General features: G+C 36.6%; 1 protein-coding gene across 1 annotated transcript; it reads left to right on the forward strand.

Moving 5' to 3' along the window:
* Window positions 1-20,100: 20,100 nt before the first annotated feature.
* Window positions 20,101-24,569, forward strand: LOC129281300 (bone morphogenetic protein 3-like). Its single transcript, XM_054917239.2, has 2 exons — window positions 20,101-21,073; window positions 21,812-24,569. Exons 1-2 carry the CDS (start codon window positions 20,141-20,143, stop codon window positions 22,001-22,003), a joined length of 1,125 nt encoding a protein of 374 aa, XP_054773214.2. The 5' UTR covers window positions 20,101-20,140; the 3' UTR covers window positions 22,004-24,569.
* Window positions 24,570-25,543: the final 974 nt, after the last annotated feature.

The following is a 25,543-nucleotide window of genomic DNA, read 5'->3' on the forward strand; positions in this document are numbered from 1 at the left end:
TTGTGTGATGGCACTATCTTGCAGAGACGTTGAACTTTCGTGACCTTCAATTTGTAAGATCTCCGGAACTCTGTGTTTTTGAGTGATTAAACGATATTGTGATTTTATTAACGGCACCAGTTTGCCAATAGTAGTGATATTCAGAATATAATGTTTACCTTTTTATGCATAAAATGCATTTACTTTAGTCTATGGTATTCTATGCAGGCAGGAAAAGAATCGTGGACATGCGCCATTCTGTACATTTCAAACAATCTTTCAATACATAGGACCTATTGCTTTGTAAATGGTCATGATGTATAAAACTTAGGCCAATATGTAGATGGTTTGTGCCATCACGTCGGGTTATCGCGTCTGGTCGGGATATTGCGTTACCCGACCATTCGGCTAAATTCACGACACGTTGGGTCCAGTTTACCCATGGACTTATTACAAATAGGTCCATGGTTTACCCAACCATTCGAGAATAAGGGCCCCAAATTCCCAAATGGTCGGGTCAAATTTATCCGATGTTTCGTGAAAATTATAGCAAAATTTTCGAATGGCCGGGTAAAATGGACCCTATACGTTTCGGGGATTTAGGGAGCCCTTTTCTCGAATGGTCGGGTTTCGCAATTGCCCGACCCAAAGTCCCGAATGATCGGGTGTAATTTATCCGATGTTTCATGAAAATTCTAGCCAAATTCTCGAATGGTTGGGTAAACTGGACGCGACGTTTCGAAAATTTAGGGAGCCCTTTTCTCGAATGGTCAGTATCGCGATTGCCCGACCCGACGCGATAACCCGACGTGATATGTTTGGCCTTCCATAACGTGATGGCACAAGCCCATGATTGTAGATCGCTGACCTGTACCACACGACTTAAACAGGAGTGAGACATTCTGCATCCATTATGAAAATATATAGAAATAACTAGTAGACATGTCCATTCATAAAATGGAATTTGATCTTTTCATTTTATGAATTCCATACTTTGTGGGGAATGCACTGGCCGTTTGTATTACATTGTCAAAAAAACAGCCCCGCCGGTTGAAATTTCTCGCCCAACTGTTGCTTTTAAAACCGTCAAATCGTTGCTTCGGGCCAGCCATTTGTCACAGCCGTGTCAAAGTAAGAATTAAAGGCGAATCCAAATAGAAGAAATATGCAAGATTTATGTTTTTGATAAGCAAAAGAATGACATAAATTCATACCCTTTTTCGCCCTTTCTCACTCATTTTAACTATCCTAATGCGTGCATGAGGGAGAAAATATCGCAGGTGTGCTGAAAGCTTTCAAAAGACTTCTGCTTCTCTTGCTCGTGTTAGCCTTGTGGGCATGTTGTGGTGTTAAAAAGAGAACTCCGCTAAAATCTTACCCTTTCTGTCCTTCGTATTCGAACCCTATATGAAGCCGTTGGCATCTTTGGTTTTGGAAGTTTTTTTAAGCATTGCCAGCTTTTTGATTTCTTGTTTTGAGATCCTTCGGAGAATGTTTTGATACCAGCTATTAAACCAGATTAAATCCCTTTGAACATCATATTGCACTGATGTGGTGGGATGACAAAGAATGCTCATCATTTCTCGTGACGTCCATCTGGATTAAGAGGGGGTTGATGACACCGTATTTTGGCAACAGGGGGTCATTGCACTCTTGTCTGACGTTGGTCATTTCCTATAGTTCACCTGACCCTCTCGCCTTGTTTGAAAATTCGACAGAAAGTTGTAAACTTTTGAAACCCCCTCCCATGATAAATAAACACCTTAAACTATAAAAACACCGGTGTTAATTTAACACTATATCGGTCCACACCAGAGAGGTGTTGATACAACACCGGTTTGGCGTTAGGCGAACACCAATTAGTGTTAAACCCATATCGGTTTGATTCTTAACTGGTGTTGTTTCAAGGCTTCTCTCGTGTGGACCGATAGATACCAGGCTGGTGTTAAATCAACACCGGTATTTTTGCAGTGTATAATTTCATTACTAATACCTGAATTAAGATTTTTAGCAATCAACGCTAACTGACAAAAAAATATTACCTACAGTCACATTTCCCCTACGGTGAATCGAAAACAGCCGTTTTATCGGCTCGCCGTACGGCCGTCGTAGAGCAAATGTGATTGAGGTTTCAATGAACATTCTAAAATATATTTTAATCAAGTAAATCAACCCAAGTTAAACACCATGACAATTTATACCTCTTATTCGTCAACGCAATGTATATTGGCACAGTTTGGCTAGTACTGGTGTAAAAGCCAATACGGTAACGAAATACATGTAAATAATAATTGTTTTGTGCAATTTCACTTTTTTTTAAGTAACAGTCGGTCTGTTCATATTTTCACCAAACTGATATTCTTATTGTCAGAGTCAGGGGCGATGCAGTGTATTTTTTTCAATTCCAAATTATGACATACTTTAATTTCTACATTACTTTTGTTTTATAATTATAGGAATCATATATTTTTATGACTCTTTCTCATAGCCATTGGGAAATTATGAAGTAAATATCAACTAATATCTTTTTCCATACACTGTAAAATTGAAGTGCTAGTTTAGCACTTACAGTGCTTGTATATTGACTGCACTACGAGTGTTGATTTTCTAGTTTAAATTTGAACTAGAAAATCAGCACTAGTAGTGCAGTCCCTATAAAAGCACCGTGAGTGCTAAATTAGCACTTCATTTTTTACAGTGTATGTTCTATTTTTTTTAACTTGTTGTTTTTAATTTTCAAATTGTAAAAAGTTCGTAAAATATGAAGAAGAGGAAGAAAATCCCATACTTCCCCACTCTGGTCCGGATTGCATGTTAGATCGATCCGAATGCATCCAAACTGTCAGGATGCCACATCCATTGTGATTTTGATTTATCTGATGAAATCCAAAACATGCTGTTTTTCCGCCGGCAAATTTTCGCATTCCATAAAACCCAATCTATCAATGCACAAGGGAGCAAGGGACATAAAAGAAATCCATGACAACACAGAAATTAACTAACTCTTATAGGATCATTTCTGGATATTAAATGAGTAATTGAAAGAGATTCTAAAGATCCGAATTTTCGAAAACAGGTTTTTTAGTCTACGTCCCAGGGATGTCAACAGTCCGACGTATTGTATTTTTTGCACCCAAGAGAATAATAAACATCCCCATGTCTTGTGTTCATAGATTTCATTCGTATATCCTGCAGTATATTCCATATACAATAATGGCATTGATATGTGTTAGTTACAACATAACCATACTTTTGAAGCTTTGAAGTTTGACCATGTTGGCGAGACGATGGACCCTATCGCGAGATACAGATAGAATTTAATCGACGCCTTTAATTCTAAAAGACGTATAGGCATGACTTGTCGATTCCCCCTTTTTGTTGTTTCTGATGATTTTGCATTTCATCAATATTGAATTTATGCCGTTGTTGAAAAATCCATGATGAAATTTAATGAAGATATTATTCAAGAAAAAATAGGGTTTAAGTATTATATCGATTCAATCAATCAGTTCTTTTTATTGTCGTTTTGATAAAAAAAACACAAAACTTGTCGTCAAACTCTGACTGAAGAAGTGCATGGGAAAAAGTGTATTACATTATAGGCATAATCACCATTCATTTTGAGGAAATTAAATGTCAAAATAAGCAAAAGAAAAAAGATCTTGAATCAAAGACTCGAGAATGTCAAAATGGTAAAATAATTTTACAAAGGTCTTCACTCTAGCTTTAAATCTTCCAGCATGGTTATTCTCACATACTAATACCAACAAGGAATTGTCAAATCTTAACCTTTATTTCACGAGTTGGTATGTCAGCTCTTATACTGATATGGTTATGCGGATAGTCTATTTCCATCAAATAATAATAACCACCAAATGTTGCGGGCTCGGAGACGGTGTCCATTAAACTGTCTTGAATTTTTTGTTCCGCGAAGAACATGTCTAAAATGATGGCCATCCGACAAAAGTCTTGGACCAAACAGGAAAATGCATTAGTCGAATTATGGCTAAAATTACACTTGCTCTTCGTTTAGTTTCGCTATTCTACATATTCAGACACCATTCTGTTATTGATAATGGTATTGGTCAAGTCTATGGTGGGTTCCTTGGGGACGTGATAAGGCAGTAATTCGTGCAAAGACTCGGGTTCGAAACCAATGTGGCGTTCAAATGTCCCCATTTTGGTAGAGAAAGCTGGTCCTCATTTACTAGGCCAAGAAGTGGGCAAGAATCCCAAATCATAATTTTGTCTGTTCGATCCGTAAATTATAAAAGGCTTTACAAGATACGAAATAGAATACTATAGAAAAATTTGTGTTTTCTTAGAGATCACATAAATAAAACTGCTATATACAGAATCACTTTAAATTTGATACATGCAGCATATGACACAATCACGTCTGGAGCATTATTAATATAGAATTTATCTAAATAGCTTAAGAGTGAATCCGAGTTTATTTAAAGAATTTCGAAGACCATTTGTAGAACAATTCAATAGCAAAAGATGATACTATAATGAAAAAAAATCATACTTTAACACCTCCAAAACATTCTTCTCCCACTTATTTTCAAATTAGGGCTTTGAGATTTCAAAGAAAAAAATACACTACCCCAAACCACACTAAAATCGTTACAACTCATTATGCATAGCAATAACCGAAAAAATGATAATGAGCCCGTTAAGTTGTTTATGTTTCTGAAACAAAAATTGAGAACAAGAAATTCGGAAGATCAATCTACAGCAAACATCGAATCATTAAATTCTAGTCTTAAAAAAAACCGCTCAAAACAAACATTTTACCTGCTGAGATCACATTTGGAAATAGTAGTCTTTTTTTCTGCCTACCAGATATTAAATTTTGCTCTTATCGTTTCAATGTCTGCAAATGAAGAATAACCAATCAATGTTAATGACATAAAGACATCCGCTGTCGCCTTGGCAACCGAAGAAAGGCGCGAAGATTCAGATCGTCTGCTTGAAATGTCATTCAGATGTAGGCATCCGATGAAGTATGATTTAATTCACAAATATGATGATAGGTCGTCCCGGAGGATCGCTGTTATGACGTGTAAATTGTTATTTTTAGACGCAATTTCAGACAAAGACATTGAGAGGCGAGAGGGTGAGAAGGGGAAAGGCGGGAAGGGGTTAAAGATGTCAGTATTATGACCATTCGAAATCTTATGGTTAACAAGTGAACACTTTTATACTTTTGTATTTTCAGCAAACTGAAGCCCTATCAGTGGCAGATCTACTGGGGTATGGGGCGTAGGGAGTTTAACCCCCCCCCCCCGGGCCCTTTTTGTACTTTTGAAATATTTTGGTAACTAAAATGACCCGCTTTTGGTAGTGAATTTTTTTTATGCTTGTCAAATTTCTCATGCAGTCTCAGTCAAACCTCCCTCTTAGAAAAAAAATAGATCCGCGCCTGCATGTCAAACAAGACCCATATTGCCCTTGCCTGCGACTCGAGGCAAAACAAGACTGATTTGGGTAATATAATCTTAAAGGGGTTGTCCAGGCTGGAAATATTTATATCTCAATGAATAGAGTAAAATTCAATTCAATGAAATTCAAAGCAAAATGCTGAAAATTTCATCAAAATCGGATAACAAATAAAAAACTTATTGAGTTTTAAAGATTTGCATTATTCTAGTGAAACATTTCTAGGCATGTCTTCATTAATATTTATTAGGTGGGTCGATGATGTCATATCCTCACTTGATCGTTTGTATTTTATTATAAGAAATTAGGTTTATTCAAATATTTTCTACCAAGAACTAAAGCAATTGGATTGACAACTGATTAAGTGCATTAGTTATTTATTGCTGCTTATTTCATCATAATGGCGACACATCATTTACACATGTATAAAAAAATGAAACAATTAGTATTTCATGTAATAGCTTAAGAAAAGGGAAAGTGGGGATGTGACATCATCAGCCCACTTAATGAATATTCATGACGACGTGCATAACTGTTTTCACAAAATATTGATAAAGTTGAAAACTCAATAACTTTTTTATTTGTTATCTGATTTTGATGAAATTTTTAGCATTTTGCTCTCTGAATTTTACTCTATTTATTTAGATAAAAACATTTTAGGCCCGGAACATCACATTAAGTAGTAAGGCGGATCCGGGAATGGCCTATTGGAGGGGGGGGGGGGAGTCTGACAGAAAATAAGAGTTCAAAGGTCATCATCACATCATCACATTTTAAAAATCAGAAGTAAAGAGACAGGTGAAAAGTTACTACCAATTAAAGGGATGGTCCGGGCTGAAAGTATTTATAGCTTAATAAATAGAGTAGAATTCACTAAGCAAAATGCCGAAAATTTCATCAAAATCGGATAACAAATAACAAAGTTATTGAATTTTAAAGTTTAGCAATATTTTGTGAAAACAGTCGTCATGAATATTCATTAGATGGGCTGATGATGTCACATCTCCACTTGTTCTTTTGTATTTTATTATATGAAATTAGGTTTATTCAATTTTTTTCCTCCAAGAACTAGAAAAATTGGATTGACAACTGATTTAGTGCATTAGATATTTATTGCTGCAACTTATTTCATTATAAGGGAGAGATATTATTCACACAAGTATGAAATAATGAAAAAATTACGATTTTATGTAAACATAAGGAAACGGAAAGTGGGGATGTGACATCATCAGCCCACCTAATGAATATTCATGACGACTGTTTTCACAAAATATTGCTCAACTTTGAACTTCAATAACTTTATTATTTGTTATCCGATTTTGATTCTACTCTATGTATTAAGATATGAATATTTTCAGCCCGGACCATCCCTTTAACGAGAGGGCGAACCGACCGAATGTTCGATTGTGATTTATGCTTTTTGTTGTTTTATTGTTTCATTAACACACGACCCAGAAATGAATTTGAGGGCTTTCGAACAATGTTAGATGGAAATTGAGGGATATGGTGCTAACCTACTTTTAAGCTATAATGGGAATTAAACATAAATTTTATGTTTGTTACTTCAATAAAATATTTTGCTTCCTAGATGTTGTCACTTTTAAAGTGACAAGATCTATGAAGCAAAATATTTATTGAAGTAACAAAAATAAATTAAAACGATGGAGGTGTACCGTCTAACTAGGAGATTTCTTAATCCGTACATAGGCCTATTAGTGAAAAATCCAATATAAAGGGGATGATACGTGTAATTATAATTGTCCATCCTTGATTTTAAGAATAAATTCTGATAGGTCAATGGCTTAATGCAATACAAGAATAGTCATGTCACTCATCAAACGCGTACATCCTTATCATAGAAGAAGCAATCGTTCTGTTCGAAAATATGTCCAGACTTATCCCAGCGGAAACACATTTTTCTCTCGGGTTATGTTCCCTAAACTCTTCCCTCCCTGTTCTCCGTCTTTCACCGATCCTGCGTCCATTGAGGGATTCATCTTCCGATCAGAGCCAATTAGCATCCTATCCTTGTCAACATGTTTCAGAATTACCCAAGGATGGCAAGCACATCCAATGTTTTCGACATCTTGAGGGGATAATAGCTTATTGAACGCGTTAAAGCTCACCATTATTGCCTGTGATAGTTACATTCATTTGATTTGTGAGAAAAGAGTTTTAAGATTTTCTTAAATGTTGCTGAATCGAAATGAAACAAACTTTAACTTTAACTAAAGTACATTGCTGAAGATCTCTGTCGGGAATCGAACGCAGGACTTTCGCACGCTTTTTATAGAACAATCTACCACAGCACCTCCACGATAAGCAGCAAATTAAAAGTATAAAATAGGCTTATATTATGTGTGAGATCAGTTGATCATGAAGTGATTTCTCTACGACTTCAGGAGCGGATCCTCATTCGAACTTTAACGGGTGCGAATGTGCCCTAAAACTTTGACCAGCAAAAAAAAATTGTTTTAAAAATGGGCCATCAGTAAATTTGGTGGACATTTCGCCCCCGAAAACAAAAACGAAAAGTCGCCGCTCATTTCACTGGGTGAGCAATCAATGCATTCTACAATGTTATACGAGCTGTTATACGTCATTAAAATATTTACGGGGTACGCACGCACCTTCCGCCCACCCCCCCCCCCCCCCTGGACACGTGTCTGGATTAAACATTACACTCATGATTTTCTGTGAATTGCAATGTAGTGCTATGTAGGATCCCGAGGTTATATAAAATACTTTAATCAAACTTGCCATTTTTTATTGGAAAATTGACCCGAATATCAACGATGAAATATAGTCCACCTCCATGATTATGTTTGTGTTCAACTTAAAAAAAAAATGTTCCAATGTACATACTTGATGACATGACTCCTCAATGTTGCTAATATGCATGGATAATGAATTCACACACTCATTTTAATTCATTCTGTATTCCATATATTATATTTGAAAATATTGATAAGGTATTTATGCGTTCTTTGTTCTTTTGTTCTGACCTATGAGTGTAATATATAGTTCTTAAACTTTTGTCTTTTGTCCTTTCTACAAATCGTATCACATAATCATTTTATCGGATTTAAGGAGGCTTATCTCGTTTTCATTTCTGTATGACTTTGTGGAATGGTTTCGACGTCTGATCTGTATCAGTCTACGGTGAAAGTCGATATGAGATATCATATCTGGATTATTGTCTTAAATTCTAGTTAGAGATTTATGGTGGTATTGTTCGAAATGTAGGACAGGAGACAAGTTGACAGAATAAGGTTAAGGATCCATTTGCTGCACTGTTAGAGGGGTAAATGTGCACCCCTTTGATGCTTGACCCCCCCCCCCCCCTCTCTATCTGATATGGGGAGGGGGTGCCTTGTTGCACGTAAGTCTAGATTTTTCAAGGCATGGGGTTTAGTGCCTTTTTCTTTCCTCTTTCTCATTCTCTCTGCCCCCCCCCCCCCCCCGTCTCCACCCCTCCCCGATCTTTGCCGTCTTTCCTCTCTTCATCGCCATCTCTATCTCCTTCTCTCTCGGAAATAGTTTCATCGCATCAATCACAAGGAGGATTTTCTGCCCAATAAAGGAGCTTTGGAATATCTTCTGGGTCAACTGAAGTTACCGACCCATTTTGAAATCTTCCCAAAACACTCCTCAAATCTTCGATCCTTTCCTCTCGTCTCACAATGACGCGGCGAATAATTGAATGCTCAATCATTCTCCATTTTAAGGCCCATTTTCAATCATTACAGTAAGAAAAAAATGACAAATCACTATTTATTCGAGCTCTGTACGTTATCTAGCGCTGTGTGATGTTTGCGATATCAATGAAAACAATTGAAGTATGCTACTTGATCTGGGTGAAAATGTGATAGCATTGTATTGCCGAAGCAGTATACTTACCGGTGATTGACCCAAATAAAATATCCCGATCCTTCCCCTCCCCCTCCTCACCCCCCCCCCCTTATACCCATTCGCTCCCCCTCTCTCTCTTTCTCTCTATACACATGCCTTCATAATAATATATTATATTTGAATTCGCCTCCTATACTTCAACCATGTTCATGATGTATGAAATATTGAATGCGGTGCTTCGACGCCCAGAAAGGGCAAAATAGAGACTAAAAGCATACTGTAGAGTACATGAATAAAAAAAATGCATTCTCCAAATTACATAGATTCAAAATCAGCTGTGGTTAGTGACGAGTCGAATCATGGATGTACCTTTTCTCTTGGAGATTATTTTTAGATCTCAAATACTTGTAATTGTTTCGAGTTCAAATCTGCCTTTAATATATCCAGCGTTCGGCTTGTGACGAACCGCAGCCAATCGAGGTTTGTTTTAAATCCACAAAATGTATAGGCCTATCAATAAAATGTGTCATCCTATCTATATTGTCTACTTCGGAATATTAAACACATTTCCGCTATGTAAATTGTGTCAAGTAAATTCTCATTGTTTGAATATAAATCAACAAAAAGTCTTTTAAATCATAAAATACCACACAAAAGACTATACGCCACCTTTACACAAGGCCCGTATGAAAAAACATCTCTGTGAAAACTGAAAAAAAAATGACATCAAACTTCACCAAAATGATGCATCAAGACTCCATTATTTTTGTCAGCTTTTGTTGTCCCAAAAGTGATCGTTTCCGCGTTGTGCAATGCGAATTTCCTTTCCATCGTTTTCTTCAATCAAATATTACAAATCAAAACAAATCTTTCTTTCCGCTTGTTCTGTCTCAACCGCATTTACACTCTGTGTATTTCCTGCCAACAAAGGGGGAAACGAACGTAAAATTGTCGCAAATAAAATAGTGAATTGATTTCTTGACCCGTTAGTAAGTCTTCTTAAAAAGATGAAGAGAATTGATTGGTGTAGCCCCTCAAATTTCTCGCTCGTTAGATGTGGCAATAAACAGGTGTTTTTGTATTGTATTTTGATATTGATCAGAATGATTATATACGGACGTTGCTGGATTTGATTTCTGTCAATTTCTTTGATTATTTCTCTCCTCTAAACAACGCCTTGCACGGCATTGGCATTTTTATTATACATGTTATGTGTAGATATATAAGATTTGATGTCTCATGAAATATTTATGCAGAGCGATCCAAATTTTGCAAAGTTCATATTTTTTATGACATGTGAAAACATAGGTTGCATATAAATATCACCCCTTTCATCTTCACACAAAACCAAAATTCAAATCATGTTGGATGAACATTTTTTATTCAAATTTTCTTTCGCAATACTGTTTTGTGAAAACAAGAAAAGGAGGTTTAACTTTATATTTTACAGTTATTTTATGAACTTTTCAGCATAAAAGTCGTGTTTGATTTCTCTATTATTCAATCATCTCGCTGTTGTGGGTGAACATGGTGAACTTGGTCTTTAATTTGGCTATTACCGCGAGTGCCCAGGAGGTTTCGAAGGGTAGAAATTGGTGGATTGCGATTTTCTCCTTCCAAATGTCTTTCATTGCTCATCATGGTCGATCTACTATGTCCATAAATGTCTCGTCAACTTGTCAAAATATTTGGCCAGGTTCAAAGCAGTTAAACTCAACGGGTGCCGCAGAATGGCAAGGTGTTCTTAAAATATCTCATTTCTTCGAACACCGGCATAACATGTGGATATAGATGAGATGCCCCCTCCCTCAGCCATGTCTGTGAAGAAGTAAACTGGAATCTATATTTCGTTTGATTCAATACAGTGAATTAAACATGTTGCTAAATTCCCTAAAATAACACAGCTTCCCAACTACCCCAAAGGATTTTTTTGTAATTTTCAACGCTTTCAGAATTTTTAACCAAGTTGTTATTACCCCTACCAAAGCATGTTCCAGTCAACTATATAGGCTAATTTTTACTATAAGATAATCTATATCCGTAAGTTGTTACCAGAAAATGTTCGTTCTATATTTCTTATTGTGAAGATGAAGAAGAATGGCTTAAGTTTAGCTCAAAATGACACTAAAATTTAGATTTTCGTCGATTCCCTGCACCGACAACACCGACGTGATGACCCCGACCCCTCGCGTGCCGATTTCCAGTCATATACGGTGGTCTCAAACTCGACATCATGGCGAAAAAATAATTCTGTCACAGTATGCAAGGTGTTAGACGGGAATGACCTCTGACCTTTGTCCTCATAGTTGGGCTACCATTTCGCCTGCCCCCTGTTCTAAAGCGCAATATAGTGTCACAAAGAGTCAATCGAAAACAGCGGTGAACAAATTCGAAGTCCCAGAGGCTAATAACGGTAAATAACTTATCACTTTTCGATCCAGGATGACATTTTTATTTCTTGACAGGTAGAAGCATCGTAAAATAAAATCGTTACATTAGATTTTGGCAGCTGAGGATTTACTGGTTGAATTCAAATTGTATTTTAAAATTATAGCATGGAATTTGAAATGAAAGATGCATTCTTGGCCGTCTCCACTATAGCGCCCTCAACGTTATTTTGGTCCTTATTTCAAAACTTTGATGCCCCCCCCCCTCATTATTATTTATCCAGTGACATCGAATACATCTTGATTGAAACATATATATACGTCAATTTTAATATCAACAATAAATATTAAATGATGTAAACATTTGAACCCAAGCGTATGTCTATGAAGGTAACCCTATGTTCAATCATGGACCTATTAGGTCCATAGTTCAATGAAGGATGGGGGTAAATGTAAATGATGTAAATTTGAAAGGAATCTGGCAATAATTTTTTTAAGAGTCATTGCTGTTTTGAAAATTGTGATCATTGGTCTATGTTAGTCTTCAATTGTCATGACAATGTCCCCTTAAAACAAAAATGTTATCTTGCGTAAAACTTTTTGAAATACTGCATTTAATTCATTTTGTGTGTTGGACCGTATACGATAATGTGTGACAAATTTGTTATCGCCTTTATGTATAGTGCTTCACCGCCTTTTTACCCCTATAATGTACCAAAATAAAACGATTTTTTTCGAATCTTTATTTTAAGTGATCTAACTGCGTTTTTTAATTTCCTTTCATACAAGTCCTTTGCTTTCAAGTGCCAAAGTACTCACAAAGAAAAGCAGATACCACCCTCTCTCTCTCTGTCCTCAAAATGCTTCTCATTCTCCTCCCTACTTATACTTACTCAAGGTCTCCCCTTCATCATTTTAGCAAACGTCCAATAAAAGCGTAGCCTGCTCAAAATCAAACTTGACCACCAAACTTGACTTTTTGACATCTTGAGTAATGATGGAGTTTATATCGTAAAACTCTACTGGGAAATCATCCAGTCTTGGTTTCTTCCAAAGTCTATTGACATCCGAGAAAATGGTCTTAAACAGTGACTCGTGATTCATTCGAAAATGTGGCGGAGCCACGATATTCGCATGGGGTTGGGGACGACCGAATTTAGAACAAGAGAGAACTAGGCCTAGAAGGTAAAGGCCAATCAGTCACAACGTTTCAATTTTTGTGTTTTTGATTGGTTGCAATTTAAAGAGGAAGTTCACTTTTACGAAATTCATTGTAAAAATTGAACATAGAATAATAAAAAATATTGGTGAAGGTTTGAGCGGAATCCATCAAAGATTTTAAAAGCTATTAGAATTTTCAAAATTTGTTGTGACGTCTTATGAGAGCAGCTTCCTACATAGCGTGAATTAAAGATATTAATGACATGTCATTTTCTCAAAAATTTGAAAATGGTTTATATTGTACCTTCAGTATATCAACAGACAAATCATTTCACACTCGCTCCTGAGAGAGAAAAAAGTTAGTCATTAAGAACAATGGAAATTTGAAATTTATGAATTTTGTATCATTTTGTTAATTCTAATACTATAGATAATCATCTTGATAAACAATATCCGCTTCCTTCCATATTCCTCGTTCTGTATTAATCCTTATGCCAAGAACATTTTATGTATGCAATTTTTCATGAAACATACCAAAGCACATTCTTTTAACACAAAGAATGAAAATGTAATCAATAAACGTGTAAGTGAAATGACCAGACAAATCTCAGAAGTTTGGAAAAAGACGCCACTTATCTTGTGTTTAGGTTCATGGTAATTTGGACCCTATGAAGTGTCTGAGTCCCCGAAGTCATTTGCCCCACACTATGACGGGCATCGTGATCTCCCCCGAGATCAACGACCACCGTAAATTGAAGAGCGTGTGGCGCTAATGCAGACTTAAAGGGGCGGTCAGCAAGTAACTGGCAAAATATTGAGGATGTATGCAACTAGTTTTATGAATGACAAAGGAAATGATTCTAACAAAGATTGCACCAAATTTTCAGAATTCCCCTCACAATTTTGACCCCATGTCATGCAATATTTCCTTTGATTTCTCCTTTAACATTACAGTGAGCCTCGAGCCCCATGCAGCCCACTCCCATTAAACGATACTCGCTCGTTTTCGTTTTATTTAATACGCATGATTATCCTTTATTCCGAAATGATTATCCCTTTTCTCTTTTACGCGCTCATTAGAATTTAGACCCCTAAGAACAAATTATTTCGTTTGACTGATATATGTAATAAACATAGATTACAATTAGGGGATAAATGAATTATTTAAGAAGAGAATTGTCAGATAAATAAAGAAAAATAATATCAGTTCAACTGATTTTTTTCTGTCATGGTGATGGAGGTATATTTCACCTTTAAATCCAGATTCCTGGGAGCTTTTACAAATAGCGGGCAACCTTCTCCCCTCGCCTGGAAAACGAACTTACCCTTTGTCCAATTTACCCATCTTTCATGAAGCAACACAGATTGAGTGGAAAATGACATGTTCATTCTCAAATCAGAGCTGACACAAGGCTCGCTGCTGGCTCGCCTCCACGGCTGGACCAGGAAAGGCATGACGATGTATCCCTGGAGAGGCGGGATGGTTGTATGTATAGGGGAAAGGGGATATCGCACCCGATTGAACGATGGAATGAATGTTGTGAGCCCCCTGAAACATAAAATAAATAAAATATATGAGAAATATATTATATATCGAGGATTTATTATTCAGGCCTTTAATTGTGACATTGTTATGTCTTATTTGTTTGGGTTGTTTTTGTTTATTTCACCAATATATTCACTTTGACAAAATAGTGTTACATTTGCAGAAAAAATGAATAATAGGAACAAAATATATATCTGAAGTACAGAGCCCCTTGAATAGCATAGTAGACAAGTAAGATTCCTTGATAGAAAACTTGATTTGAAATAAAGCGTTCGTAGTCATGGGCGTCAGCGCAGAGGATTGTCTTTTGTTCCTAGGGGGCGTGACATCTATTGTTGCTTCCCCCAATACACACACAAACAAAAGATAATCCTGTGCGCTGACGGCCACAGTAACGAAAAAAAATTAAACTGAATATAAAAGTATGCCTCTATAAAATATTAAAATACAATTTAGATATTAAGGTATTGAAATATTAAACCCGACTCTTGCTTCTGGCTGTTTGCCGCCCTCCAACACCCACCCCCCCCCCAAAAAAATGAAGAGGATCTCGTTTCTCCATCATTGACGTAATTAAATAGAGGTAGGGCGGGATCTGAGGCTGGTGAGAGGGGATTGGTGATAAACAGTGTAAGATGAAAGAAAATGAATGAAAACTAATTTATTCTTGACAATATTGAATTGATTGCAGGTCGAGTTTTTATTGATGTAATTAATTCTCTCGAGATGAAATACGCTGAGCCGTTTTATATTCATCTGATTAGACTTAGTTATGACAGTAGGCATATCACCTTCCGACGAAAAACAACTACTATGACCACCCCGAATAACTTGGATTGATTAATGATATTTGTAGATTTTGTAAGCGTTTGTACAGACACCATACAACCAGTCCTTTTGTATTCATGTTTCCTTAAAGAATATTTCGAAAATAAATATTTATGTAGGTCAGATTGTGTCGATGAGTAACATCGAGTGTTTGTCACCCCCTCCCCTTATTTTCATCCATCAAAATTTATGAAGTACCCTGGGATTACCTAACTACCCCCGTTTTTAATGACCCGTAATATTAATCGCCTCTTGGAAGAAATTATCATTCAGAAACTCGCGGTTGTTGTGGTTTTGCTAACAAGGGTTGTGCTCGAAATGAGCTGTAAAATATGGTCATCTTTATTTGTAGGTATACAATAATAACTAAACAAACAAGACGAGTATTTTGAACTACGATGATGTTTTCATGTTCCTAAGAAACCTTGGTGTCTTTTGTAAGAAGGAATGTTTGGGTTTTTGTTTTCAATCTACTAAAGGGCGAGGTTGAATTTAGGAAATGAATGGTTCGACTGACCCCTCCCCCTTTTGATTGATAATTACATGATAGATTTACTGATATACAAGGTAAGTGATTGATTGGGAGATAAGTTTGTCACAAGGGGCCATCGATGTGTAGTAAAAAATAATTGATATTACTTTTTGCAGTCAATCAATGTTTTGAATCTGATATATTGGCCTTTGATAGCCTGAAAATAAATAGTAATGCATCAACGAATGATTGACACTTGCACCAATCGCAAAGCAAAGTTAAAATCTTAAATTAGAGAAGGGAAAAAGAAAAAGATGATGGTAATTGTTGAGATGGCGATAATGTTCGTGGTGATAATTTGTATTATGTTTATGGTGTTGATGGAAGAAGAAGAAAAATGATAATAAGAAGAAGAGGGATGGGGGATGAGGGAGATGGATAGAAAAATAAATAGGTAAAGAGTTAAATAAATATGGCAGAACGAAAGAAAGAAAGATAGAAAGGAAAAAAGAAAGAATGAAAAAGAAAGAAAGAAAGAACATGAAGAAAGAAAGAAAGAAAAAAAGAAAGAATAAAAAAGAAAGAATAAAAAAGGATAGAAAGAAAGAAAGGAAGGAAGGAAGGAAAATCGACATGAGATGCTGAAATAGAAATCGACCTTGCTTTTGTCTAGTGGTTGCACTATTTTCCTTTTTTTGTCAAAAGAAATATTCATGAATGACACTTTAACAACATACACTTTCTTCCATTCGTCGTACCACCCACAACGGTAATAAGCTCTATCATAAACACGATTAGCTGTCTGATCTCAGTCATTTACCCCTGGAGATCAAAACTCAACTAAACTTTTTTTTCTTCTGAAATTGTGAAAAATGGCGCAAAACATTTTTTTTCCGCCTTGATCTGGGATAAAAGTAGGTCTAGAAAAAAGACCTGTTTGGAGGAATTTCCCTCTTTCCAAAGGTATCTAAGTAAATATTGCAGAGTTTATTTTTCCTGGATTTTCTTTGCATGCTCAGTGTAAAGGTCCGTCGACAAGTCAGTTGAGTTCTTCCCCCGTGTCAAAATTCTTGATTTTCGTCGGCAATAAAGAAGTGTATGCTATAGAAGTAGGGGTGTCAGCTCTTTTATAGCAATTTATCATCCCAACACCATCAGTGGTGCACAATGGTTTTCCGTCAAGCAAAAATAAGTAAATGAATAAATAAATAAAAAGAGGTCAGAGGTCTCTACCACCGAAGCAACTGGTAAAACGAATGGGTCAAACGAAACGGGGGATCAAGGCCCCTTCACCCCCCCCCCCCCTCCTCCCTGAGTCCACCCCTATACCCCGTCATATTTCTGTCTAATGTAAGGCTGATTGCACGTGGTAAACGAAGTGTATCAAATGATTTGAAATCGTATTTTTCAATCATTCATTTCGATGTTTTGATACAAGTTCAAATTCAAGATCAGGTTTTTTAGAAGAATATCCCATACAAAGCGAGAAATGAATCTTACCTTTTTAATTCTTTAAACAAAACATCGTTAATAAACTTTCATCGAGATCTCTCTTTTCCAATATCAAATCAAAGTAGATTTCTCATTGACACAGAGTAAAACAAAAAGAAATTTTAATAGAAAAGATTACGCAGAGTCCTCAAGAAAGGAAAAGAAAAGCAAAAACTCTCCATTCGATAATTTCATTCATTTCATACATTTTGTTGCAATCTTGGTGTTATTTGTTCAGCTGAGATAAAGTGGGGGAGACCGAATCAAAGAGTGGTGATAGTTTCTATTTACAACTTGTATATTTTTCAGCTTTTTTTTTACTACGTTCGTCATGATTGATCGGTGTGAATACAAAAACGCGTATGATGAAAGACCAAAATGGCGTGCTAATTCCGTTTTTTTTTTCTTACAAGTGCGTGAATGAGGGAGAGGCTGGTTCGTGCGAGAGGCTTGGGGCTTGGGAAGAACCCATTTTCTTTATTCTTCCTTTCAATGTATTTTTCTTTCTCCAAAAACATTTGATAGGTTCTTTCATGATATCTGATTGTGTATCTGTCTTCCTATCTATTCATATGGGCTTATCTACTTACCTATCATCTACCCGCCTGTCTGTCTGTCTATCTATCTATCTATCTATCTATCTATCTAGCTAGCTATCTATCTATCTATCTATCAATCTATCCATCCATCCACCCATCTATCTATCTATATATCTATCTATATATCTATCAATCTATCTATCTATCTGTCTGTCTGTCTGTCTATCTATCTATCGATCTATCTATCTATCTATCTACCTATCTATCTTTCTAAGTTAACCTGGCTTTCTTATTTATATCTATCTACCTTTAAACATATATCTTTCAATTGATTCACCCATCTGTCTTTGTCCTGCACCCCCCCTCCCCTGCCCAACACGAACTATGTATTTTATGCAAATACAAGTGATGATTTAGGGCCGTGAAAGCTGTTCGAATTCGAAGGTGTTTATTGAATTTGTCACGTGGCTACTTAGCCCTAGAAAGAAAATGACAGCGTAGGTGATATATAGGAGGAATAGTATTTTTATTGAGTCATTCATCGGCGACCAAGAACTTGTTGTTGATGACCATGTTCAAAGCCATGATAAACACGATGGAAACAATTCTGAACACTGGCAAGTAGGATGATGATAACTGATTACTGAAAAATATGCTTGTATCCCATTGCTTTGTTTCATAAAATTTCGCACGAATTGAGGATATTAGACATACATTAATACCTTATTGTCATTGTTTCACTCGATTTTCTGTATATTTCCTATGATGCCATAATCAATTCATTGCTTTCATTTTAGTAGGGTTTTTTTTATCAGTGAATGAATTATACAATTAGTAGTTTTAAAATTCGTAACTGTTCTCTTTTGATGACTTAAATATTTCAGTTTTATTCATACTGTCATTTAAGTAAAAATATTTGTTTGTTTATGTTACCAAGCATTGTTATCTTTGACTCAGATTTGACTTTATTTTTATGTATGATATGATGATTTTTGTTGTTGTTGTTTATGTTTACATCAGGTCATTGATGAAAAACAGTTTTATGCTGATCTTTTGTACCTGAATAAATATGTTCTAATAAATAAATAAATATTTTTTTAAACCTCTCTTGATTTTTGATACCCACCCCCTTCCCCCGAAAAGGTTTCTACTATTTTTACCAGTTTCAACTGGCATTGTTCAGTACGTTAGTTCACCACATATTATGAACATGTGTGTCTGGAAACTTTTACGCTGTATATAGATGAGATGGAAACAAAATTTCGATTTTACATGAAATTTATTTTTTGTCGGGACTCCGACAGAAAATGATATTGTGGTTCAAGGCAACCATTGGTTAATTTCCCTTCATATTTTCGTACTCAATTTCTTGCTTTCAAATTAATGTCATATTTGTAAATATATTCAAGTAATTCCTTTGTGATATGATATTTGTTCCATGTTTAGGTCTGAAATCAGAAATGAAAACCCAGCTGAGCCCATATTGGCGTAATGAGTGCCAATCATGTCAATAGGGCAGTAAATATTGGTAAACTATTCCATTGCAACTATTTAAAGGAGAATGAAACTCTTGGAGCAAGTTAGCTTTTGTGAAAGCAGAAAAATCAAAGAATAAGATCAACAAAAGTTTGAGTAAAATAGGACTAGCAATAGAAGAGTTATGAGCATTTGAATGTCGAGATCACTAATGCTATGGAGATCCTCCCATTGGCAATGCGACCAAGATCTATGATGTCACAGATGAACAACTCTCCCCTTTTGGACACTGAAAATATACCCCAAAACATCTCTTTTTGCTCATTCTAATCATATGACAAACGATTCATCAATGATATAATGTTGTGAAACCTCTGTACTCGTCCTCTCATAAAGAGAACACCTCACCTTGTGATAGACTCTATAAAAGTGAGAATATAAGTGAAATAAGTACTAAAGTAATGAGGGAGTTGTACGTGTGTGACATCACAGATCTTGGTCGCATTGCCGATGGGAGGATCTACATAGCATTAGTGATCTCGACATTCAAATGCTCATAACTTTCTTATTATTCATTCAATCTTCCTCAAACTTTCAACAATATGTTTCTTTGATTTTTCTTTTTGATATGGATTCAGCTGGTTTCAAGGGTTTCATTCTCCTTTAAGAGTGTTGTAACCCATGACGTTAGATGTCGCTGTTCAATTTTCGGATTACATGAAATCGAGTCCGTATGGCAATGCAGAGTGTACGCGGGAGTGAGCGGTGAAGCCGAGGGGTTGCCAAACTATGCTTGATATTGATCCAAAAAGATGATCTATATAATGGTATTTCCGTGTTGTTGTTGAATTGGTTTTGGTTTCTGAATAAATTTGCTAACCATTCTCTTTCATTTTACTTTCACTATCCTTTCAAATCTGCAGGACAAAAATGCACAGGACTTGGGGAAGCGTACGTCTTCACGATGCGACCAATGCACTCGCTCGACGACCCGGAAGAACTTAAATATGCAGAGCTTCACTTCTATGCCAAGAACTTCCTGGAGATTGACAGCCAAGAACATGAGGAGATCCCCATCTCATTCTACTACATCAAAGCTTCGGAGTGCCATCCAATCGGCGTCCAGAATTTGAAAATCCCGAAGAATGGTTGGCTGGTGACGAATGTGACGTCATTGCTCAATCACGTCTTGATCGACGCGACAGAGAGGGTGACGATAGCTATGTACATCGGGGAAGGCGTGGTCAGTCACCAGGCCACGCCCTATCAAGACGGCTCTCATGAAAAGTTGGTAAAACCGTTTGTGTTCTTGTACACGGAGGACGTCTCTGCGGAAAAAGGAAACGCGCAATCGAATTGGCAAAGATTAGCCGAGAAGTTAGCGAGAAAAGAAATGGATTCGCTGCTCCCTGATCAAGAAGTGAGGCGACGCAGAAGCGCGGAGGCCAATGACACCAACGAAACATTCGACGACAACGATACGCTCTTCAGCAACGAAGTAGTAGACGTCGAGCCGGTCGACAACAATGAGTACCCCCTGCATCCTGTCGTGAAAACCTTCCCAGCTACGACGCACACGGCCTTCTCATTTTTCGCAGAGCAGAACATGAGGCGCATCAAGTCGAACAGGAGGCGAGCGCGGAATCAGCGAAAAAAGGAGAAGAGCAAAAACATGATGTTGGACGCGGAGGAGAAGTCACGTGCACGGAAGAAGAAGCTGAACAAGCCACGCCCAAAGCATCTCGACATCGGGCCGGTGACGGAAGCTACCGATGTATGTGACAGGCACTCGATGAACGTTGACTTCCAGGCCATTGGATGGGATGATTACGTCATCGCACCAGCAAGGTTTCAGGCGTTCTACTGTGCTGGGCAGTGCTCCTTCCCAATCCAAAAGGTGAGAAAGAAAAATGAAAGTGGATGTCCTATTCGTAGATACAGAGCACATTTACTAGTAAAAAAATCAATCGAATGTCCATTTGCCAGTTTACCTCATATAAATGGCGCTGATAAAACTCCATTCAGAGTCGTGGTGATTATAAGATTTCTTTTTCGACCTTGTATTTCAGACCATCTTCAAGAACTAAAGATGATTCGGTTCTTGAAGGTGATCTCAAATAAAATGTTGAAATGGAGCTCACAATCATGACTGTCACATGAGTTTTATTCGTTACCATGGTTACCTGCTTATCGGATTTGAGGAATGATCGTCTGTCAAGCTGTCTGTCGATTTGCTTTCAATATGTACTGATAAAGTGATTCTGGATATATACACTGTCTTGATGTTATTATGTTATCCATGCAGTTCCCTCGTTCTACCAAAATGCACTTGACGTTTATTATTTCAACTGAGTCCTCCGGGTTTTTTTTTCTTCAAATGAGTAAATAACGTGATACATGAGATATATTATATAAGGCAGGTTAATTGATACCTTCAAGCGATAGAGTTTTTGGTTGTTTGGGTGTTAACGGACATTTTGGATAATTATCATTTCGACATTTTCTATTAATTTTACATCGTATATGATTTTTTCAATATGTTTTCACAATGCACCATTAACAAAGCAAACATTACATAAATATACTACTAATGTTTTTTTTCTTCTTCTTCTTTCCTTTTTTTTAATGATTGCAGGAACTTCATCCGTCAAACCACGCCCTAATTCAGAGCATAATGCACTTGCTGGGGGTCCAAACGGGGGTGCCAACTCCATGCTGCGTCCCGGACAAGATGGAACCGTTAATCCTTCTCTACATCGAACGGGACTCGACAGTCACGCTAAAGAAATACAGCGATATGATTGTCGAATCCTGCGGATGTCACTGAGCCTGAACAGATCCTCTAAATGGCAACGTAAAGACACTTGAACTGTGAAAAAAAACAATGTGTTGTCATTTAAATTCTATCGGAAAGGAATATTTTTAAACACAGTCATGTCAGAGAAAACTTCCACAGGATTATTACAGTTTATAATCAAAGTTGACTGTGCTAAGATTAAGGAATATTAAGCTGAATTATTGGAGGGGAAAATTAAAGCAACTGCCTGTAGTCACCTCACCAATCATCAAGACTACTTGAAATTATTATCCAACTTAGCTTCACCCTGCTTGCCGGGGATTGACATGGTTGATGATATCAAACATAAGAGCGACCTCTATCGTCAAAGATTGTTGATGGAATGATTTGGTTAGCGAGTTGGACTGTTGTACATGTATATCAGCGTAAAGCAAATCAACTCAAACATAGACAAACGAGAAAAGAATCCGTTTCATACTTCGTCTTAAATGTTCATTAATATCAAAGTGATTGCTATACTCCTGACGTATCTTGCAATAATTCAAGCAATGTTTTATCTTTCTCTCAGTGAATGTGTTATTCATGAAAGTGATGGGGCGGTGATTGCTTTTCGAGGCATCATTAATTATTTTCATTATAGTCTTCATCAGTGTCAAGTTGTCAGTCAAAGAATCAATAGATGTCTTTGTTTTGAATTTGGAACTGCTGAACAATCATTGTTTCTATGGAAACTAAAGTTAATACCTATCAATAGCATATGGTGACGTCAACCAAAAATGAAAAGTTTAGGCACATAAAGCTAGTGCGTTGATTTATTAATAATTTTCTGACAGGCGAATAGAAGGTATCTCTTTCCAAACAAGACACTAAGCTGCCTGAGAAATTTGACAAACATCCCACCCCCGCCCCCCCCCCAAAAAAAAAAAAAAATAAGATAATTATTTTAATAAAAAAACAAACAAAATATTTCAATGACAAATTGGCGCGTCTCTAAAAGAGGGCGCACGCTACACAATTTTGAACTTATGGGGACACTTGTCCCCTGAGCTCACCCCCCCCCCCCCCCCTCTCACTCTGGATCCACGTCTGCTAAGATTTTCTGCAATTGACTACAATCATTCACATAATCAAAAGTACTTGGTTGGCTGGTGTTGCCATCCGGTGTTGCCGACTTATGGGGCAATGCAGGAAAACTTACACTTCAAAAACACCGGTGTTGATATAACACCAGCCCGGAATCTATATATGTCCACACCAGAGAAGTGTTAAACAACACCAGTTTGGTTTTGGTCTAACACCAGATAGGTGTTCATACAACACCAATTAGTATTAAAACAGCATCGGTTTGATTCCAAACCGGTGTTGTTTCAATACGTCTCTAGTGTGGACATATATAGATTCCGGGCTCGTGTTAAATCAACACCTGAGTTTTTGCAGTGTACAATCGATTGCAAGTCAAGTTTAGGTATTACAATCAATCACAAATCTTAATTAATTGCAAATTTGCAATTGATTACTGGGCTCCGTCTTACAAAGAATTACGATTGATCTAATCAATCTCAACTGTATGGAAATCCATTCCATGCCATAATTTTTTTCTGCAGGAAATTTGCACAATCTCCTTAGTAAACAACGAGAATCACACTGAATCTTCAAGAGAACAATGAATGTATGAATATACATCAATTATCTAGACTATATTTTGAAAAATTGTATTTTAGATGTTGACGTTGCTGGCTTTCCATAGTTGTGGTTAGTCGGATCAATCGCAACTCTTTGTAAGACGGGACCCATCAGGTCTGCTTCTTGCATTAACAAGTATAAATTGATTTACTTTAGATAAAACTGATTTATCATTTGTGACTTTTCAACTGAAATTGATTGCAAATATTTTCTTGCAACAGCCCATAAAAGTAACAAAGAAGGAAGTTAATGAAATTACTGTTCGAATTTTTATGAAATTGAATGTTTATGATCTGATGATAAAAGAAAACAAAACTTACGATACACCTGTATGATTACTCATATAATTTTCATATCTTGTATTCATTACTTTGCACTTTGTCCTAGGTGGTGATTGGTATTCATTCAGTGAGGCTGAAAAGAGGAAAGTATTATCCTGAGAAAAATGGGAGAAGTTTTTATTTGTATTTAATCTGCATCTGCAAGCTATTTAACGGATTTATGTATATTTGTATTTCAATATTAAGAACATAGAGCATGTTTATAAATATGTATTGTTTTAACTCTTACAATTGATGTAATATATGTTTGTCACCATGTAGATACGCGAAAAGGAGCTTCACCATTTTTAATGGAGGCCTTTTTAATTTGGTATATATTAGACGTATTTCAACACTCGCAATTTATAGCTCCTGATGTAAAATTTCCCAGCTATAGTTTGTCATTAAACTTGTTTTCCTTTCAATCAAATTGCCAATACTATGAAATCATTTTATGCAGCATTTTTAATTTAAAAATATTCAAATTGTTTGGTTCTACAAATAGATCTGTAATACGAAACTAATTGTATTGATGTTTGTATAAAGTACTGTATAAACTTATTTGGTGTATATTAAATATCTTATTTACTCAATCGCACGTTTGTCGTGTATTTTTTTAAATCTTAAATACCAGATATATTAAGAATGCACAATTCAAAATGCTATGGCCAATGTATTTCACAATCATTCCAGAAACTAAAACCTTCACGTGTTTTTTTTTCCAAGCCTTTGTAACGATGGCATACTCGGGCGGATCCATGACTTTTCACAAATCGGTCCACACCCCCCCCCCCCCAAATGAACAAGAATTGACGTCGCGGGGGTGGCAAACGAAATAAAATGCACACTTTTCTAGGTAACTGTCCCTTTTCTGAATTTGCAGCCTACAATTTTCACATGGGGGAGGGGGGAGGCTGGATACACCACTCATTCTCTTGGGTGTAATTTTAACATCACGATAACTGTTGTCAGTTTAATAACCCAGCTTTTTAGAGTGTAAAATATATGTTGAATGTTTTGTTCATCACCTCGCGATGTTTTTTTTTTTCAAACTTTAATTCATAATTATATCAGTGGTGAATCTAGCCCACACCCCGTGTGAAAAATATAGACTATTAATAGTGACAACAGAAAGAGTATAGAGATGGGTGTATAGCGAAGGAAGAGAAGGGCATGAGAAGGCCATGCAGAGAGAGAGGGGGAGGGAGAGAGAGAGAGAGAGGGGAGGGGGAGAGAGGGGGAGGGAGAGAGAGAGGGGGAGAGAGAGGGGGAGAGAGATAGGAAGGAAGGGGGGCGAAAGAAAGAAAGATAGACGGGGAGGGGGAATGGTGGTTTTTATTTTTATTATTATCTTCTTCTTCTTCTACTTCTTCTTCTCTTGCTTTTTCTTCTTCTTTCTTTCCTTCTTTCTTTCTTTCTTCTTCCTCTTCTTCTTCTTCTTCTTCTTCCTCTTATTCTTCTTCTACTTCTATTTCTTCTTCTTCATGTTATTATTCATCTCCTTCTTCTTCTTCTTCTAATTCTTCCCCTTCTTCTTCTTCTTTTTCTTCTCCTCCTCCGTTTTCTC

This window comes from Lytechinus pictus, chromosome 18 (assembly GCF_037042905.1).
Source record: "Lytechinus pictus isolate F3 Inbred chromosome 18, Lp3.0, whole genome shotgun sequence".
NCBI classification, from domain to species: domain Eukaryota; kingdom Metazoa; phylum Echinodermata; class Echinoidea; order Temnopleuroida; family Toxopneustidae; genus Lytechinus; species Lytechinus pictus.

What these genes read in the sequence shown, in the direction of transcription:
- LOC129281300 (XM_054917239.2), top strand. Translation starts at nt 20,141, where the DNA reads ATGCGACCAATGCACTCGCTCGACGACCCGGAAGAACTTAAATATGCA. An exon ending in GCTCCTTCCCAATCCAAAAG is followed by an intron (nt 21,074 to 21,811) that starts GTGAGAAAGAAA and finishes TAATGATTGCAG; the next exon opens with GAACTTCATCCGTCAAACCA.